This window comes from Microtus pennsylvanicus, chromosome 1 (genome assembly GCF_037038515.1).
Source record: "Microtus pennsylvanicus isolate mMicPen1 chromosome 1, mMicPen1.hap1, whole genome shotgun sequence".
Taxonomy (NCBI): domain Eukaryota; kingdom Metazoa; phylum Chordata; class Mammalia; order Rodentia; family Cricetidae; genus Microtus; species Microtus pennsylvanicus.
The window spans coordinates 113,455,617-113,476,281 of record NC_134579.1 but is presented as its reverse complement, the minus strand read 5'-3'; the positions used below and the strand labels follow the sequence as shown (position 1 = coordinate 113,476,281).

The 20,665-nt window shown below is 43.8% G+C and overlaps 1 protein-coding gene across 1 annotated transcript in view; it reads left to right on the top strand.

Annotated features, from left to right (window-relative positions):
* Nucleotides 1–19,997, top strand: part of Denr (density regulated re-initiation and release factor) — a 20,681-nt gene extending 684 nt beyond the window's left edge. The window contains exons 2-8 of the mRNA XM_075979161.1: nt 147–261; nt 6,202–6,221; nt 8,184–8,268; nt 13,597–13,680; nt 16,781–16,897; nt 19,390–19,529; nt 19,643–19,997. Of these exons, the coding sequence (XP_075835276.1) occupies nt 156–261; nt 6,202–6,221; nt 8,184–8,268; nt 13,597–13,680; nt 16,781–16,897; nt 19,390–19,529; nt 19,643–19,687 (597 nt within the window). The 5' untranslated portion in view covers nt 147–155 and the 3' untranslated portion in view covers nt 19,688–19,997. The remainder of the gene's footprint in view (nt 1–146; nt 262–6,201; nt 6,222–8,183; nt 8,269–13,596; nt 13,681–16,780; nt 16,898–19,389; nt 19,530–19,642) is intronic.
* The last annotated feature ends 668 nt before the right edge of the window (nt 19,998–20,665 follow it).

Sequence of the window (20,665 nt, the reverse complement as noted above, 5' to 3'; positions counted from 1 at the left end):
GACTCCAATGAAACTTGTGTCCTTTTTAATAGAATCGAAACAGCATCCGGGGGCCGGGATACATAGTGCAAGCCAAGACTGCACCCAAATACTGCTTTTCGGGGGTCCAGCTCCAAAAAAGTGAAGTTGTGTTATTTTGCTTACAGGTTTGTGAGATGGCTACTGACATTTCTGAATCCAGTGGGACTGATTGCAAAGGCGATACGAGGAACAGTGCCAAGTTAGATTCCGAGTACCCTCTTCGAGTCCTTTATTGCGGAGGCAAGTGCTGGAAGGGAAGAAATGGCTCTTGCTCACCGTTTTTATGCTTAATGTTCAAGTTTCAGATTTGGTCTTGTTAACTCCTGCATCTGTCTCTGTGGTTTGGACGATTCTTAATTGAGGAGGGAACCTAGGGAGGACATATAGGTTAACAGATACTCCTTTTTCATGTGCCATTTGTGTCTTGCCTCCTGACCTGGAGGTGTGACAGTCCAGTTGGAATCGAGATGTGCAATGGAGTATCCCAGCCAGATGTTGGATGTATATGCTTTGTTATGGAGAGCTTTTAGGACGATAGGGAGTCTGAAAGGATGGGGAAGTATGGAAGAGGCGAGAAAGGGCATCCTAAAGGAAGCGAACTGTCTGGAAGAAAAGGCAGGACCTGGAGATGTTGCTTAGCAGCAGAGCACTGATCCAGAGAGTTCACAGCCTCTGGGTTCAGTCCCAGTACTGGGCTGAGTAGGGGCTGGGGAAGCTTGATGGCTGGCTAGACTCTTGAGCTTTTTTTTTTTTTTCATTTCATTTCATTTGTGTGTGTTCATCTGTGTCATGACCCACATGTGGGTGTCGAGGACCATTTGCGAACCTTAGTTCTGTCTATTTTGTGGGTCCTGGGGATTGAACTCAGGTCCTCCGGCTTGGCTTCAGATGCCTTTACCCATGAACTTCTTGAGCAGCAACTTTGAATTCTTATAGTACAGGGAGGGTGTTGGTTAAGGAGTAGAGGAGGTGAGCTCAGAGTGCTGTGTGGTAGGATAGTCTTGGGAAAGTCGGGTTTGGATAATTACATTTTTTTTTGTATTTAGATGTGGATGTGTGATGTCAGAGGTCAGAGGGTGACTTCCTCAATCACAGTCTGCCATGTTTCTTTGAAAAGGGTCTCCCAGTGAATCTGACACTCATGAGCTAGACTGGGTGGCTAACAAGCACTAGGGATCCTCTGTCTCCCCAGTATTGGGACTGTAGTTCTCTGCTTTGCTGGCTTTAACATAGATGCTGGGCTGCTGGGGATTCTGACTCAGCCTTTAGGCTTATGTTGCAAGTACTTTATTGAATAAGGCTAAGGCATCGCCACAGCTTTAGACTTTGTTTTAAAGACAGGGTTTCTCTGTGTGGCTCTGACTGGCCTGGAACTCACTCTGTACACCAGGCTGGCCTCGATCTCAGAGATCTGCCTGCTTCTCATTTCCTAGTGCTGGGATTAAAGGTGTGTACTATCATGCCCAGCTTTACCTAGACTTTTTATTTATTTATTTATTTATTTAAATATTTATTTATTTATTATGGACACACTATTCTCTTTGAATATATGTCTGTAGGCCAGAAGGACACCAGACTTCATTACAGATGGTTGTGAGCCACCATGTGGTTGCTGGGAATCGAACTCGGGTCCTTTGGAAGAGCATGCAATGCTCTTAACCACTGAGCCATCTCTCCAGCCCCCTAGACTTTTTAATACAACGAAGTTGGAGTTGAGTAAGAGACAGGTTTGTTTTATGTTGCCCCACCCCCATCACCAAGGAAAGCCTAAGCCCGTTTTTCTCCAGTCTTTATCCGCTTGTTCTTCATATTGTTTGTTTCTGAGGCAGTCTCACTCGGTAGCCTTGGCTAGCCTGGACCTTAGAGATCCTTCTGCCTCTGCTCAGAGTGCTGGGATTAAAGGCATATGCCACCATGCATAACTACTTTTTTGTTTTAAATGGGTTTGTGTATGTGCCTGAGTGTATGTATGTGTACCACATGTATGCAGGAGCCCATGGAGGTCAGAAGAGGGCATTGGATATCTTGGAACTAGAGTTACAGGTAGTTCTGAGCAACCAGGTGGGTGGTGGAAATCAAATCTGGGTCTTCTGTAGGAGCAGTAAGCTCTCTTAACCACTGAACTATCACTCCAACCCCCAACGTTTGGTTCTTTTTCTCTTTATTATTGTTATTATTACTATTTTTTTTTAAATAAGATTAATTGACTTTTTGTAGAGAAGCTACAAAAAGCCATGGTTGAATCCTGGGTCATGTGCATGGAGGTTCTGGTCTGAGTTCTCACAAGATAGTCTGTAAGTTTCTGATAAGAAGATTTTAATGGACACAGTCTCTTTCCAGAGGGTCAGGTAGCTGTAGGTCTTGGAGAGGGTATCAGAGGTGGCCTTGGTAGAAGTTGCCCAGGTGGCCATGCTGTCCCTGACTGAAGTGCAGTGGTCTTCATCAGTACTGGCCAGTGGTACCAGCTTCTTGGACCCAGGAGCCAACTGTGCCAATGTCTGCCAGTGGAGATGGGTTAGCCAGTACACAGCTACAGCAGCCTGTCACTTCGTGTGGCGTGTGTAGTTCTTGTGCCCTCTGTAACCTCTCCCACAGGGGTGGAAAGCTTGGCTCCTTGAATGGCAGTGACTACTTCCTTGGAGCACTTGACCTCCCGATTAGTGTGGCTCTTGTAGTCCCCAGGGGCAGTAAATGCCTCCAATCTGGTCCGCAAACCATTGTGAGTTTGCTTCTGCCTCAGTACCTATGTCCTTAAGGGATGTCCCCAGGAGAAAGTCAGTGTTCTGATTTCTGAAGGGGCTGGGAGAATGATCTTTTCTAGACACTTGGTCATGCCCTTCTGGTACCAGGTGGCTCAACTTGGTGATAGGGATCCACTCTTGCCTTTGGTCTTCACCCTGTGGGCTTAGTCCTGGCTCCCATCGTGACCCTAGAGGATGCTCCTGTGGCCTCCCACGCCGGGGCCTCCACTGCATCAATGTCATTTTCCCAGGGAAGATGGTGAGAAGCAAGAAACAGTTTTAGTGCAAATCCTAAGCGCAGGCTTTAAGGGAGGTAGGGGGAGGTGCTTAGGAAAAGGACAGTACACAACCAAGACATGTTTGCAGGCTTCCTCAGAGGGGCCATCAGTGGGTAGCGTGTTTGCTGAGAGTCCTGACCTCTAAAATTTGATGTGAAGGAATACACATGTAATCCCCACACTCAGCAGAGATAGTCAGGGAGATTGCAGAATTCCAGCCAGTCTGGGCTGTGTTGAACCTGTCTTAAAACTTGAAAGGAAGGAAGGGACGTAGGAAAAAGGAGAAAAAATTATATAGAGTTGGTTTTGTTTTGTTATGATATTGGTAATAGAGTAATGGGCCAGGGTGTGCTTTCTGACTTAAATACTTCCTAGGTGTGTGGCCCTGGGCAAGTTATCTCATTTCTGTGAGGTTGAGAAATTTGTGTCTTAATGTGTAAAGTGAGAAAAAAGATGACATTAAGGCAGATAAGCACACGTCTAATCTCAGTACTCAGGAGACGAAAGCAAAATGGTTTGATCTACATAGCAAGTACATACATAATAAATAAAGATCAAGCAGGGTATGGTGACTCAGGCTCACTTGGGAGATGGAGAAAGGAAGGTTGTTGCAAGTTTGAGGCCAGCTTGGGCTACAAAATGTGCTATAGACTAAGACCCTATCTCAGAGTAAAACAAAACAAAAAAGCCTGGTGGTGGTGGAGTACTACTTTAATCCCAGCACTCAGGAGACAGGCAGACAGATCTCTAGGACAGCCAGGGCTACACAGAAACCCTGTCTCAAAAAAAAAAAAAAAAAGACCCAAAACAAAAACAGCTAATCATAGCATCTACTACCTACCACACAGGAGGCAGAGGGTCACCAGAAGTTCAAGCCAACCTGACCCTATTTTACATAGTGAGTTCTAAGCCAACCAGGGTGACGTAGTAAGGCCCTGGCAGGGGTCATGTAGAGGTACCTATTTAACAAAATTTAAGATCTTTTTCTTTTTGTTTGACGGCAAGTGTCTATCTACCAGATCATTCTGTTCTGAGAACAGTTAACTTTCTTCAGTTCCCTCCTTGCTTTTGTACTGGGCATTGCAAATACTAGGGAAGAGGTGCTTCTAAGCCCCAAGGAGTTTAAGATCTACATGTATAAGAAACACTTGGGAGTCGGTGGACTCAGTTGTAAAGGAGCTTGCTGCCAAGCCTGATGGCCTGAGTTCAGTCCTTGAGATCCACATGGTAGGAGAGACTCACTTAGGGAATAGAAAACACTAAAACAACTATAAATTAGGAGGTGAGGAGGGGGGTCTTTGTGAAGAGTGAAGTAAGGACGTTGACAAGGAAATGTGCCCTGTTTAAGCCTTCAGTGATAGCTATTACATGATGGTATTCTGTGGAACAATTTTTGTGTTGATCGCTTGTGTGAGTCAAAGATAGGTTGTGTTTTCCGTTGCCTCAGGCTTAGTAAACCAGATGTGTAAGGCAGAGGCTACCAAAAGGTGCATTTAGAGTCTAACCTCAGTGTGTTATGATGATGATGGGCTTGGCAAGAAAGTGGGGTGACTGACAAAGTACGTCTGGATAAGGTGCTGGGCTAGATTGGGGGGGGGCCTGTAAGACAGCAAGGCTCTGCCTGTTCTCTACATGTAACTTAGACTGGGTAGCCGTTGGTGAGTGTTGGATGGGGAGGGGTGTACACAGGTGTATTAGTAGCAGAGACAAGAAATACACTTCGGGAACAGTCACAGTGGTGTGGAAAGGGAGAGGTTCTCCTAGTTGTAGAGCTGGGGGAGCCCGCATAGAGGCGAGCACAGTTGGTATTTGAAAGGCAGGTAGTGTTGCAGGCAGCTATGCCAGGCCAAAGAGCAGGAAGAGAGGTAAGAAATGAGGGGAATGTAAATTTGCAGGTATTGCAGTGCGCTTGTTAATGCAGATTTTGGAAGTAGAAGCAGAAAATTGAAAGACAATTGGGTCTGGACCAGATTTTGGGGCCTTGTTTTGTAATTGCTTGTAGGTCACTGAAGGTTTTTGAGCCAAAGAAGCTATGTGAGAATGTATGTAGCACAGGACTAAAAGTTGGAGGAAGCAAGCGTAGTGACCAGCCTATGGTATGATTTAGCGAAAGTTAAAGAGCGTTTGGAACAGAGTTTTGTTTTCCAATGGTCTTAGGTGACACATTTAGGGTCATGACCCATAGTTGAGACCCACTGGTTTAGAAGAGCATAGTGAGATACAGTGTTATATACCTGTAGTCCCAGCTGTTCTTGGGGACTTTGAGGCAGGATCCTGTGAATCCAGGAGTCCCAGCCTAGCCTGGGCAGTAGTGTTGTGTCACCCTGTCTCTGTCTGTCCCTCTAGGTCTCTCTATTTTTATTTATGAGCCTGTGTATGTTTATGCCACATTGTGGGTGCCCACGGATGCCAGAAGAGGGTCAAATCTGGAGCTAAAGTTACAGGTGGTTATGAACCACTGATGTAGGTGCTGGGAGCCAAATTGCCATCCTTATAAGAGCAGCAGGTTTGCTAAACTGCTGAGCCACCTCTCCAGTCCCTGAACTCAAGAGGACTGGGCTCATCGCTTGGCTGTAGACTTAGCAGGGATTCAGAGAACAGCTTGAATTTATTTAGAAAACATGTTTTAGGCTCTGTTCTATGCCACATTGTGTTTCACTCAGAGAATGAGTAAGATATAATTGTCTTGAGGAATCTCAAGAAAGATAGACGCTTTATAGATAAGTTATAAAATATGAAAGGTTTGCTGTTATATCAACTGACAATTGCCTTTAGATCAAAATGTCAGTACTGTCATCTGAAGTAATCACGCACCTTTGACCTCAGAAATCTCTGCAGAATAGGATTTGAAACTGAGTGCCATAGGAGCGTGTGAAGGCAGACAAGCTGGGGCGCAACTCACCTCAGCACCCAAGAGGCTGAGGCAGCGAGACCATGAAATTTGAAGCCAGTGTGTGCTTCCTGGTGGTTATTTAGTATTCTTGGGGTGTTAGGAGAGGGAAAACTCTCAAGTAGAATATTCGATTGAAAAGTAGTGATTACACGTAAGGAGAGAGAAATGAAAGGCTAGAGGGAAGTATTCCGTCAGATAGAGAGTATGAGGCCCCTGTGTTGTCATGGTTTTAACATTTCACATCTTTTTTTTCTCTCCATTTCTCTAGTTTGTTCATTACCAACAGAGGTAAGTCCTACTTGTTAGTTTTTTTTGTTATTGTTCTCTTTCTGCATGTGAGATCACTCTTGATTTTAGAGTTAATCTGAGAACTTCTATCCTTTCGTTTCCTGTCAACCTTTTATATAGAACTTTGGATCAGAATACTTAGTTTTTTAAGTGTGTGTGTGTGTGTGTGTGCGCGCGCGCGCGCGCGTGTGTGTGCGTGTGTGCGTGTGTGTGTGTGTGTGCGTGCGTGTATGTGCGTGTGTGCGCGTGTGTGCGCGTGTGTGCACGCGCGCAATATGTTCCATGGTATACTTGTGGAGGCCAGAGGACAGCTTGCAGGGGAGTAGGGGTCAGTTCTCTCCTACCATGTGGGTTCCTAGAATCAAATTGAAGTTGTCAGGCTTGGTGACAGCACATGGACTCACCAACCATCTTGTTGGCCCTGGATCAAAATACTTTTTTATCTTAGAAATTAGACATTTGAATTGTACATGTACTCTGTTACCTTACTGGCCTTTTTTTTTTTTTTTAAAGTAGGGTTTTAGCCAGGTGTAGCGGTGGCCCACGCCTTTAATTCCAGCATTTAGGAGGCAAAGGCAGGCAGAACTCTGAGTTCGAGACCAGCTTGGTCTACAGAGTGATTTCCAGGAAAGCCAGGGCTACATGGAGAAACCCTGTTCAAAAAACCAAAAATGAGCCGGGCAGTGGTTATGCACGCCTTTAATTCCAGTAGTCGGAAGGCAGAGACAGACAGATCTCTGTGGGTTCAAGGCCAGCCTGTCCAGGACAGCAAAGAGTACATAGAAAAACCCTGTCTGAAAAAAAAAAGTGAATGAATGAATATAGGGTCTTACCACAGATTAGTCTTGGATTCAGTTGTGCTTCCTTATCCTCCTGAGTAGCTGTAATTATAAATGCCTTTTTTTTTTCTTAAAAATGTTTATGTGTTTTTACTTATGTGCCTACTTGAGTTGTGTGCTCCACGTACATACAGTGCCCTCCGGTCAGCGGAGGATTGGATCCCCTGGACCTGCAGTTGGAGGTGGTTGTGAGCCAACATGTGTATGCTTGGACCTGAATCTGGGTCCTCTGCAAGAGCAATAAACACTCATAACTGACGCACATGTCTCCAGCCCCATGTGTACATACATCTTTTTTGTACTTGGCTGTATGTTTTAGATTTTTTTTAATATTTATTTATTTATTAATATGTATATAATATTCTTTCTGTGTGTATGACTGCAGGTCAGAAGAGGGCACAAGACCTCATTACAGATGGTTGTGAGCCACCATGTGGTTGCTGGGAATTGAACTCAGGACCTTTGGAAGAGCAGGCAATGCTCTTAACTGCTGAGCCATCTCTCCAGCCCTGCTACACTCTTTCTAATGACCCTTTTGCTTTATGGAGAAGTAAACAGCTGCGCTGAGGAGGTCCTGATCTGAGTTGTTTTTTTTTTTGTTTTTTTTTTTTTTTTTTGCTTTTTCGAGACAGGGTTTCTCTGTGGCTTTGGAGCCTCTCCTGGAACTAGCTCTGTAGACCAGGCTGGTCTCGAACTCACAGAGATCCGCATGCCTCTGCCTCCCGAGCTGATCTGAGTTTTCATTTCCCCTCCCTCCAGGGTTTCTCTGTGTAGCCCTCGCTGTCCAGGCTGGTCTCAGACTCACAGAGATCCACCTGCCTCTGTCTCCCCAGTGCTGGGGTTAAAGCCATGAACCGCCTGGTGAGTTTTCATTTCTTAAGGAACATTTCCTACTTGAATTACAGATTTCCTGTGGATGGTCAGGCGAGGCTGAGCATGGTGACCTGTGATTCTAGTACTCTGGTTTAGATTTAAGAGACTTCCCTGACTACATTGTGAGATAGAAAGTGTGTGTGTGTGCGTAGTTTATCATTCTTTATCTATCAAGTATATGGGGATGTTTTAATTATATTGTTTGAAATGCATGATTCTCACTCAATTTGTTCTTTTCCTTCCCTTCTAGTACTGTGAATATATGCCTGATGTTGCTAAATGTAGACAATGGCTAGAGAAAAATTTTCCAAATGAATTTGCAAAACTGACTGTAGGTATGGACTTTTTCCTTTTTTGAACATAGGTTTTTATTTTATTAAAATTGTATTTACGAAACAAATACACATGTGGCATTTTAAACAGGAAAGTTTGGGTGGACCTGGTGGCGAAGGCCTACTGTCCCGGTTGTGTGGTGGTCTGAGGTTAGATAGTGATGTCAAGGCCAGCCTGGGCAGCTGAGGAGACTCTGTCTCTTAGAGTTGTGGGTGTAGCTCGATGGTAGGGTGCTTGCTTAGCATGCGTGGGGCCCTGGATCAGTTTCTAGTCCTAATAGAAAAGGATAGGAAAGTCCTTTCACCCATCTTGGTTAACTTTAAAATTATTTAAGTTCAGAGACAAGAGAGTTGAAGATTAGCCAGGGTAATTTAGTGAGATCTTGTCTCAAGGATGATGACAGCAAAGGCAATGATGACAGCAACTTGGTTGAGAATGGCAATAGTGGGCGGAGGGTGGGGAGAGCTGGTTAGAGGAGGAGTGTGTAGAACAGAATGGTGGATGTGAGGTGTGAGGAAGAGAAGCATCTAGGGCTCAAAGAGTGGGATTGGTGGTGCTGGGGTGTCACAGACAGGGAACAGATCTCTTAGCTTTGTTGATGGCTTCTCTTGCAAGGTTTGTAGAAAAAAGGCAGTAGTGGGAACAAGGAAAAGATGGCTTGAAACAGGCCTATTCCATCCCAGTACATCCCGTGTTGTCCCTCTCTTTGCTGCTCCATTTTTATATTATTTACATGAGGCAGTACTCTTGTCTTTGGAGATAGTAACTACTTAGTCGCTCTTTGCTGGGAAAGAACACTTAAAGGCTGGCCTTGGGATTGGCGCCTCCATTTTGTCCCTGAGTGTGACCTGCCTGGACACGATTGACTTGAGAGGGGAGCAGGAGAAGCATGTCTCATCCCATGAAGTAAGTCGGTTGGCCGGTTCTGGGAGTGCCTTCTTGTCTGATGAGTAGAAGGAAGGACAGTTGTATAGAGCGGTTCCTCCAAGGAGTAGGAAGATGCTGCTGGGGCAAGAAGGTGGCTGAGCCTTCCCTAGATGTCATGTTAATAACAAGCTGTTTGTGTTTTACTTTGGTTTCTGTCCTAAAGATACAGGTTCTTTTTGTTTAGTTTTTGAGACAATCACACCATTTAACTCTGGCTGACCAGAACTTGGTAAATTTCAAAAAAAAAAAAAAAAACCCAAAAACAAACCAGATTTACATAAAGTTTCTTTTTTTCCTTTTATCATTTTTTTTCAGATTCTGTTTATTTTTACTTTATGTGTATGGGTGTTTTGCCTGCATGTATGTCTGTGCACCACTTGCATGTCTGATGGAGGCAGGAAGAGGGTATAGGATCCCCTGTAGCTGGAGTTACAGATCATTGTAAGCTGCCATGTGGATGGTGGGAATTGAACCCGGGTCCTCTGCAAGAGTAGCAAGTGCCCTTGCCTACTAAGCCATCTCTACAGCCCCATAAGAAATTTTCTTGATCTGAGTGTTTTGCTTCCCTTTCACATGGTAAAAAGTCACAGTTTGTGAGCTGGGCATAGTGATGCATGGCTGAGGCAGGGGCTTGTGGGGTGTTTGTTTTGTGTTTTGGTTTTGGTCTTTGAGACAAGGTCTCAGCATATAGCTCTGGCTGTCCTGGAACTCAAGAGATCTGCCTGTCTTTGAGTGTTGGGATTAAAGGTTTGCACCATTACACCTGGCTTCCCCTTTTGCTTTTTGGTTTTTTAGCTATTATTATTTTTAAATTAGGTGTATGTATGCTTGTGTGCAGGTGTCTGAGGAGACCAGAGGTGTCATATCTCCTTGGAACTGAAATTCACAGTTAGGAGCCACCTGATGTGGGTGTTGGGAACCAAACTCAGTTACTTTGCAAGAGTGACAAATGCTCTTAATCTGAGCCATCTTTCTAGCCCCTATTTTGTTATGAGACAGAGTTTCACTAGGTAGCCCAGGCTGGCCTGATCCTCCTACCGAAGTGCTGTTCTAAAAAAAACAAAATCCTGGCCGGGCGGTGGTGGCGCACGCCTTTAATCCCAGCACTCGGGAGGCAGAGGCAGGCGGATCTCTGTGAGTTCGAGACCAGCCTGGTCTACAAGAGCTAGTTCCAGGACAGGCTCCAAAACCACAGAGAAACCCTGTCTCAAAAAAACGAAAAAAAACCAAAATCCTTGCCAGGGTGGTGGCTCACACCTTTAATCCCAACACTCAGGAAGCAGAGGCAGATGGATCTCTGTGAATTTGAGGCCAGCCTGGTCTACAGAGTAAGTTCCAGTACAGCCAGAGCTATACACAGAGAAACCCTATCTGGGGTGGGGTGGGGATCCTCAACCATGTGAAGTGGCGCTCACCTTTAGTTCTAACACTTGGAGGCAAATGGATCTCTGTGTTTGAAGCATAAATAAAGTGGATGGATGGATGGATGGATGGATGGATGGATGGATGGATGGATGGATGGATGGATGGATAGAATAAAATCCTAAACATTTTGTTCTCTATTGCCATCACTATAGCAGATACCTAAAATAATAAACTTAAAAAAGGTTAATTTGGCCCATAGTTCTTTTTTAGTCCACTGAGCAGTAGTAGTGTATGCTTTTAAGCCTGCCATCAGGAGGCAGAGGCAGGTGGATCTCTGTGAGTTCAAACAGATCTTAGTCTATCACTGTGACTCTCTTGCTCTAGGCCTGTACTGACTGGGAAGTGAAAAAGAGGAAGGGACTAGGTCCCATTGTCTCCAAATTGAAACCTCTAATGACTGTCTCCTAGACCTTGGCACTCCTCACTTTAAACCCTCCTCCTGTGCCTATCCTTTAAAACAGTGACACCTTCTTGGGGACTGTCTTTAACTCCTGAGCCTTTGGAGGGTACATAGCCAGACTACAGACTTACTGTAGTACATTTAGAGTTCGATTTCATTAGAGTGCAGTATGGTTATTTGCTTTATAGATACTAAGCTAGCCGGGCGATGGTGGCGCATGCCTTTAATCCCAGCACTCGGGAGGCAGAGGCAGGCGGATCTCTGTGAGTTCGAGACCAGCCTGGTCTACAGAGCTAGTTCCAGGACAGGCTCCAAAGCCACAGAGACACCCTGTCTCGAAAAACCAAAAAAAAAAAAGATACTAAGCTAGTATAGATTGCTTTATTTACTTGTGAAATTGTGTGTGTTTCAGGGACAACTTGTGGGAGCTGTGCTTGCCACTGTTCCACAAACTCAGGTGGTTAAGCTTTGGAGCAATGCCTTACCCATTGAGTCACCTCAGCAGCCCTGGTTGTTTTTGACAGATCTCACGTGGCCCAGGCTGGCCTCAAACATTGTGCTAACTGAGGATGACCTTTAACCCCACCCTACCCCTTTGTTTTAAACAGTTGAAGAAAGAGGTTATTGAGGCGGGGCTGTGAGGAAACCTACAAAAGCAATAGACACACAGGGAAAGCAAAAGACCTCAGCAAAGCAGAGGGGAACTCTTTCGGGTTTTAAAGCCTTTGAAGATTTTTCTTCCCCTAATGTAGGGTTAGTCAATTTGAAGAAAGCATGGATGGTTGGTTGGCCCAGAACTGTTGTGTGACTCATCTTGAGCAGATCTTGAACTTGTCTGCCAGTCCATCCGCAGAGGCCTGCTGGTGGGAGACCAGGATCTATAAAGCCTTTGTTTTAAGCTTCAAGTGTGGAGGGTGAGGAGGAAGCTGGCCATCTTAGGAATTCGCCACTTCTATTACCCAGCTACGGCCTCTCTTCTTTGTCTGTCTGTCTACCCTGAGTCTGCCTAACTCCTAATTTCCCATCCCTTCCTATCAAAGGTCACCTAACTACTCTTAGGGGACTCAGGGAGGACGGTGGGGGCAGCAGTCAGAGTCCCTCATAGGGAAGTCTGTCTAAGGAACCACAAAACTTAACCAGTGGCAGTGATCTAGAGCATAAGACAGCCATTTGTTGATGGTGTGTATCTTCGAGGCTTGGCATACTAATCAGGTAGTATCTAGAACAAAATGTGAGGCTGTTAGTGTTATAATTCCCACTGAGAGTGTAGTTGGAAAAATAGCTGGGGCAGTTTTACCCTTAATAAAGGAAGAGAGCAGATAAAACCATATAAGGAGCCCTTGACAGGCTTTGTTACAGGTGTCGATGAGACTGATGATTTCTCTGCCAACATTGTCTACCCGTGTAGATATGCACTGTCGAGGAGGCCTTACATCAGGGTTAAGAGTTCAAGGAGTAAAAAAAATAAATAAATAAAAATAAAAGCTAGGTGGTGGTGATACAGGCTTTTAATCCTATCTCTATGAGTTTGAGGCTAGCCTGGCCTACAGAGTGAGTTCTAGGACAGCCAGGACTGTTTCACAGAGAAACCCTGCCTTGGAAAATAATAAACAAACAAACAAATGGTTACAAAAGGAGTAAACTGGGCATGGTGGTGGCACCTGTAATCCTAGCTCTCTGGAGGCAGAAGCAAGTGGATCCCGAGAAGCCCTGCCTCCAAAAGGCAAAACAAACAAAAGTCAGTTTAAGCTTATAAGTCAGTCTTTGAGTTTCTTTTCTGTATCTCACAGGGAACATTAAGACACAAGGTTAATGAGTAAGAGGTTTTGGCATTGTGGTTAACATAAGATTTGTTTTTTTGTTTTTGTTTGTTTTGTTTTTTGAGGCAGGGTTTCTCTGTGTAGCTCTGGCTGTCTTAGATTTCACTTTGTAGACCTGGCTGGCCTTGAACACACAGAGATCCTCCTGCCTCTGTGTCTTGAGTGCTGGGATTAAAGATGTGTGCCACCACTGCCTGGCAATATAGGTTTTGTTTAATAAGACAAGGCATAGTTTTGTAGCTGGCGGGACTGTGTACCAGTAACATTAAAATACTGTAGCAGGCCTATTGGCAGTGTCTTACCAGTAAGAAGTACCACTGTCGGTGGTTCTCAAAAGAAATGTGAGGCAAGCCCCCTCCCCCAAATGATAGTCTAGGGGGTTTTGATCAGGTTTCTTTCTGTAGGTTAAATAATTAAAAGATAGGAAAAATCAGGTACCAGCAGAGAAATCTCAAGCACCTCAGACAATTGGCAGTTGAAGAACAATGTTTATTGGGGGTGAGGAAACACATCAGTGGACACACAGAGAAGGAAACCCTCTGCAAAGCCGAAAAATCCTGACCTTCCGAAAATCCTGACCTTCCACTTCTGATCCCCTTGCCTTTACCTCAGTACTGGAATTAAAGTGGAAACAACCCAGGGCTTTGTGCACTCAGGTGACACTCTCTAGCCTGAGTCACATCCTCAGCAGATGATTTTTCTTTACAATATTAATATAAAATGCTGTTCATGCTCTTACATTTTATTTTTCTGTTTAGAAAATTCACCCAAACAAGAAGCTGGCATTAGTGAAGGTCAAGGGACAGTAGGGGAAGAGGAGGAGAAGAAAAAGCAAAAGAGAGGTAAGACATAATCCACGTTTGATTTATATAGACATATCTTCCTTCCTGTAGAGGATAACTGGAGTGATGAGAGCTTCTGCCTGTTAATGTTTGTAATCTTAGTATTGAGAGATTAAAGCCAGAGAACTGCTGGGAATTCAAGGCCAGCCTGAGGTACATAATGAGGACCTTGTCTCAAAAAGCCAAATCCAGCTGGTCGTGGTTTTGAGCACCTTTATTCCCAGCACTTGGGAGGCAGAGGCAGATGGATCTCTGTGAGTTCAGGATAGCCAGTGTACATAGAGAGACCCTGTCTCAAAAGGAAAAACAAACAAACAAAAAGGATTGAAAATATATGTGTTTATCTTAATGTGCCTTTAAGACACAACCAGCCTGCTGAACATTCTTTTCTGTTGAAGTGGAATGAGCTGTTGCTTGCACTTAGTTCTTTCCTCTCTAAAACAGATTTTTTTTTAAATGTTTTTGTTTTCGTTGTTTTGGTTTTTTTGAGACAGGGTTTCTCTGTGGTTTTGGAGCCTGTCCTGGAACTAGCTCTTGTAGACCAGGCTGGTCTCTAACTCACAAAGATCCGCCTGCCTCTGCCTCCCGAGTGCTGGGATTAAAGGCGTGCGCCACCGCCGCCCAGCTTGTTGTTTTGTTTTTTGAGACAGGTTTTCTCGTGTAACAGCTCTGGCTGTCCTAGAACTCGCCTTGTAGACCAGACTGGCCTTGAACTCACAGAAATCTATTCGCCTCTGCCTCCTAAGTGCTAGGATTACAGGCATGCACCACGACTGCCTGCCCAAAACAGATTCTTTATGCTATGGCACCTATCCCCTACCCATCTCTTCCTCATTGTTTTGTTACTAAAATTATCTTATAATTTATTTTGATTATCTATGTATGGGTGTTTTGCCTGTATGTATACACTCTGTGGATTCATTGCCCATGGAAGATAGACAATAGGGATTAGATCTCTGGAACTGGAGTTATAGGTAGTTATTAGTAGGCATGTGGATGCTGGGAACCAAACTCATGTCATCTTTAAAGACTGCAAATGTGGCCGGGCAGTGGTGGCGCACGCCTTTAATCCCAGCACTCGGGAGGCAGAGGCAGGTGGATCTCTGTGAGTTCGAGACCAGCCTGGTCTACAAGAGCTAGTTCCAGGACAGGCTCCAAAACTACAGAGAAACCCTGTCTCGAAAAACCAAAAAAAAAGACTGCAAATGTGTTTAACTGCTGAGCCATTTTTTCAGCCCCAGCTTTAAAGATTATTGCCATGACCCCCAGCCCTATCACCGTTTTCTCCCAGTGCTGGACACTGAACCCAAGGCCTTACACATGCTACTTAAGAGAGGTCTCTGCTAAGAGTCTGTTGCTATCTTACTTTCGTTTCTCACCAGTTCTTATCCAGGTGCCTTTACTAAAGTGGACTGACTTCCCAGCCTCACGTCTTGTTACTGCTCACTCCAGCCTGTCTTTACTGAAACTGTTCTAATAAAAGTCACCAGTTTTTTTTGGTATCTGCTAAGTAGAAAGAACATGTGAAAGTTGGGCGGTGGTGGCACACGCTTTTAATCCTAGCACTCAGGAGGCAGAGGAAGGCCTGAGTTTGAGGCAGAGGTCTACAGAATCAGTTCCAGGACAGCCAGGGCTACAAAGAATAAACCCTGTCTTGAAAAACCAAAAGAAAAAAAGAACACCTGAAGTGTGAATTTCCTTGATTTTCTTGTTTGTATAGACCCCTCTTCTTTCTGGTGTTCCTTTGAAGTAACTTCCCAGGCTCTGTCCCAGGTCTTTCTACATTCTGTTCATTCTCCCAGGATGTTTCTGTTGTATCTCTGCTACACTATTATATATCTGTATTTCCTAAATCTGTATGTCTATGCCTGGCCTATGGCAGGCTGAAAATGTGCATGGTCCCCACAGATACCACAAATGAAGCACTTCCAAAGTTAAATTGACTGAGTCCTGAATCATCTTTCATTTCTCCCATTTTGGCAGAGGTTGCACAATTATTCTAGCACCTCAGCTGGAAACCTGAGGACTGTGTCAGGCTCTGCTCCCGTTAATAGTCCTAAAATCTGTCCTTTCTCTTTCCTTGCATTTTTCTCTTCAGCTGCTTGCTACATTTTGGTTTATATTTTGACTAGTTTTTGTTGGAGTGAATACAGGAACTTCATTTGCCTGTCTTTCCATCTTACTCTTCTTAAATCCACCCTTCACCCTAGAGCTGACCTGATCTTTGTAACCATGAATCTGTTCTTTCATTCTTTCTGTCTTCAGTGACTTTTCTTTGTCCAGTGTAGTCACACCTGAACTTGGATCCAGTTCTTACTGACTTCTGACTTCCTGTACTGCATACCCATAAGTATTCTTCAATAAGATAAGTGTCCTTCCCAAATTCAGTGTATTTTCTCTTGAACTGAAGCCATTTGTCTTCCCCTGAACACTCTTTTGTTCTTTAAACTCACCCTAGAGGTCACTTCCTTTAGGAAACATTTTCTGTCATTCATTCATTCATTCATTCACTGTGCTAGGCAGTGGTGGCACACTTCTAATCTTAGCTCTCAGAACGCAGAAGCAGGTAGATCTTTGAGTTCCAGGACAGCTAGACTACACACAGAAATCCTGTCTTGAAAAAAAACAAAAAATATTTGTTGCATGTGGAGGTCAGAGGACAGTTTGCAGGAGCCAGTTCTTTCCTTGCATCATGTGGGTTCTGGGGATTGAATTCAGGTCGTCAGGCTTGGCAGCAAGCACCTGTCCTTGATGACACATCTCAGGCCCCTCAGACTAAGTAGGCCAGGTCGGACTTGGCCTCAAGATCTCTCCCTGCAGGCCTGTACCCCATGTCTGCTTTAACACCTCCCCCCACCACTCATCTTAGTGGATTGTGAGTTCCTGGAGGGTGGGAACTGAGTCCTGGTTATCTGTGCACCCTCGGGTCTTTGTGCAGTCCTGGGCATGTAGTAAGTACTAATTGGTGAGTGTTGCTGAGTAAATAGCCTGAGTGATTTGTATTTAGAGAAGGAACTCGAACACAAAGTGAAAGACTCAGTATTGTATGTTTACAGTTGTGGAAAAGGAAGCAATTGATGTGAGTTCTTTCTTAATGAAGGGGGAAGAGGTCAAATAAAACAGAAGAAGAAGACAGTACCACAGAAGGTCACAATAGCCAAAATTCCCAGAGCGAAGAAGAAATACGTGACGAGAGTGTGTGGCCTTGCAACATTTGGTGAGTTGAGGTTTGTTTGTTTCTTTGTTTATAAAGAAAATGTATAAACCAGAATCTGTTTATTTGTATCATGAAGTTCTGTTCGGGTGTTTTTATAAGGTGTTGGGGAAGTTGCATCCCTGCTTCCATGTATTTGTTTATGCCAAGAATATACTAAAAGATGTTTTCGCCTTTCTGTTTTTTTTATTTATTTTTGAGGATTTGTTTATTATGTATACAGCATTCTGCCTGCATGTATGCATGCAGGCTAGAAGAGGGAGCCAGTTCCCATTACAGATGGCTGTGAACCACCATGTGGTTGCTGGAAATTGAATTCAGGACCTCTGGAAGACCAGCCAGTACTTCTTTTTTTTTTTTTTTTTAAATTTATGTGTATTGGGTGTTTTACCTGCATGTATGTCTGTGTACCATGTCTTCCTGGTTCCCACAGAAGAGAATGCTGGATTTCCTGGGGCTAGAGTCACCAGTTGTGAGCCATCATATGTGAGTGCTGGGAATTGGACCCAAAGCCTCTACAAGAGCAGCCAGTGCTCTTAATCACTGAGACATCTTTCTTTCTGGTCCCTGTTCTGAATTTTTTTTGGAGGTGAGGGCATAGAGGCACACTACAAGGTGATGCTCTCTAGCCTACGCTAGGCTGGAACTTCCTTTGTAGTTCAGGCAATCCACCCATCTTGTTTTCTAGATGTTGAGGTTGCAGACATGTGCCGTGTTCAGCACACGATCCTTCCTTCCTTCCTTCCTTCCTTCCTTCCTTCCTTCCTTCCTTCCTTCCCTTTTTTCTTGCTGTTTTCCTTAAAGGCAGGGTTGCTTGCCAGATGGGATGGTATACCGTTTAATTCCAGCACTCAGGAGGCAGAAATAGGCATATGCCAGTCTGGTTTACATAGGTAGTTCTAGGTCAGCCAGGGGTACATAGTGAAACTTTGCCTCAAGAAAAGAAAAAAAACTGGGTGGGGCTTCTTCATCTTAAGCTGGCTCAGCTAGTAATGAAAGAGAAGGGTGACCTTAAGCTTCTGATCCTCCAGCTTCAACCTCCCAAGTACTGGTTTATAGGAGTGTGCTGCCTGCCTAGCTGTTGTGATCCACGGCTGGAGAGTGAAATGAGGGCCTCCCAGATGCCAGGCAACGACTCTTCTACTGAGCTAATCCTCAGCCCTAGGTTTTGAATTTCTAACTATAGTTTCAGAATTACCATCTAAAAGTCTTTTATAGAATAAACTAGCACAGTTTTTTTCCCTATCTAGTAATTTTGCCTGGTTTTGTTTGATTGCTTTTTGTTTTTGAGAATGCTATCTTGCTGTGTAACCTTGGCTCTTCTCGAACTACTGCTTCGCCTCCTAAGTATCTGGGGTTGCAGGTATGTACCACTGCCAGCTCTTGAGGAATTGCTGTTGAATATATTTGTATAGAATGAAGAGTTCTAGGTTAGGACTTAAAAGTGGCTAAGGCTGCTCCTGTGTCTCCAGAATTCTATTAAGATTTAACCTGTTAAGTTGGCACATACCTTTAATCCTGCCACTTGTGAAATGTCTTAGGTTTCTATTGTTATGAAGAGACACCATGACCACAGCAACTCTTATAAAAGGAAACCTTTAATTGGGGCTGGCTTACTTTTTTAGAGGTTTAGTCCATCATCATGATGAGCATGGCACTCTGCAGGCAGACATGGTGCTAGAGAGGTAGCTGAGAGTTCTACATCTTGATCCGCAGGCAGCTGGAGACACTGTGTATCATCTGGGGTATAACCTGAGCATATAAGACCTCCAGGCCTGCCTCCACAGTGACACATTTCCTCCAATAAGGCCATACATACTAAGAGCACAACTCCCTGTGGGCCAAGCATTCAAACACATGAGTCTGTGGGGGCCATTCCTACTCAAACCACCACAGAAACTAAGACTATAGAGAATTCAAGTTCAAGGCCAGTAGGGCTCTGTAGCAACTCCCTGTCTCAATAAGCAAAAAAAAAAAAAAAAAAAAAAAAAAAAAGACTTAGGTATAAAGGTTTTGTTCTCCGTTCTCTGTTTTTCTATTATGCAGAACTTAAGCATGGATAACTGTGATGCTTGGAAGTAATATGTTCCTGGATTCATTTTGGGTTTTTTTGTTTTGTTCTGTTTTGTTAGACAGGGTCTCTCTGTTCGCCTTGCTGTCCTGGAACTCACGTTGTAGACTAGGCTGGCCAGGAACTAACAGATCTACCTGCCTCTGCCTTCTGAGTGCTGGGATTAAAAATGTGTGTTATCGCTCTAGCCCTTTTAGTCTTACTGTGTGGTGGAGTAGTGTGGAGGATGCTGTTTGCGATACTAAGACTACATGACCTTGAAAATACATGTTTTAGTCATTGTTCTGGAAAAAAATAATTAATACCACTTGTTAAATGATTTTAAAATGCAGATGAAATTTCAAAATGAAGGAGATCTTTGTTATGTAATTCCAATTATGGTCTTGCCCCCCCCTTTTTTTTTCTAAAAAACAAACCAAAACAGAAATTGATCTCAAAGAAGCACAAAGATTTTTTGCTCAAAAATTCTCCTGCGGTGCCTCAGTAACAGGGGAGGATGAGATCATCATTCAGGGAGACTTCACAGATGACATAATTGATGTCATTCAGGAAAAGTGGCCAGAGGTAAGTGCACAGGATGTATACACCCGTAGAAACAAGTTTTTTAAAGCAAATCACTTTATTTCTTTCTTAATTTTTGCCACAATTCATAAACTTCTTTTATCTGTGTCTTACAGGTGGATGATGACAGCATCGAAGACCTTGGAGAAGTGAAGAAGTGATTCTGGAGTCATGTGTGTCTGAGCTGACCTGAGAGTTGACACGGCCTTTCAGAAATATATACATATGTATATATGTGTACATATGTGTCCTACAGTAAAACTGTAGACTCCTCATCTTTGGCGTTCTCATTGTTCTGTACAAGGCTGCTTGGTTTGTTTATGGTTTTTGTTTTTTGTTTTTTTGTTTTGTTTTTGGTTTTTTTTTTTTTAATTGCCAAAGTCTGATAAACAGAGAGAGAGAGAGAGAGAGACTGTCATGCTTATGCATGAATCTGAATTTAGTCAAATAAAACATTTTGGTTATTTGGTACTGATTTTTCTTTTTTTAACTTTTTATTTTAGAAAAACACTGTAGCCTCTTTCCTTCTTCTTGGTGCTGTTAATGGGACCCAGGGCCTTGTGCGTGCTGGGAAAGCATTGCCACTGAACTAGACTCTTGGCACCAAAACCTTCTCTTTTTTTTTCAGGAAGTGTTTCTGATGGTTATCTTACTGGGAGAAAGCTGAGTGACTTTTCAAAAGAATCTGTTTTTCATTTACTTACTAGAAGTGTGTCCTTGGTTGGTGAGAATTCAATGGGGCTTTGGTTGGCTTAGTTCCTTCATTAACGACAAAGTCCACTGTGTTGATATAATGAGCAACAGAGTGGGTAGGTTTGCTCAAGTCATTCAGGAGATTACTTGCTAAAGTACATTAAAAGCCTTAAAACCATGTACACTGTGACCCAGTAAGCCCCTTCAGCACTGTCTTAAGGGCCAAGGGTGCCATTCATAATGTTACTGATGATGTTAGAGTTCATGAATACAGAACTGTTAAATGCTGGTGTATCTTGTGGTAGGATACTGTATATTTGAAAAAGCTTTTCCCAGGAATATTAGAAATCTGCTCGGTAATGTTGAGTAGGGTCAGACCACAAATTTGTTGTAGACATTCGTTTTTGTTACGAGTGGAAGGATGCTCAGAGAGGCTAGGAATTCTT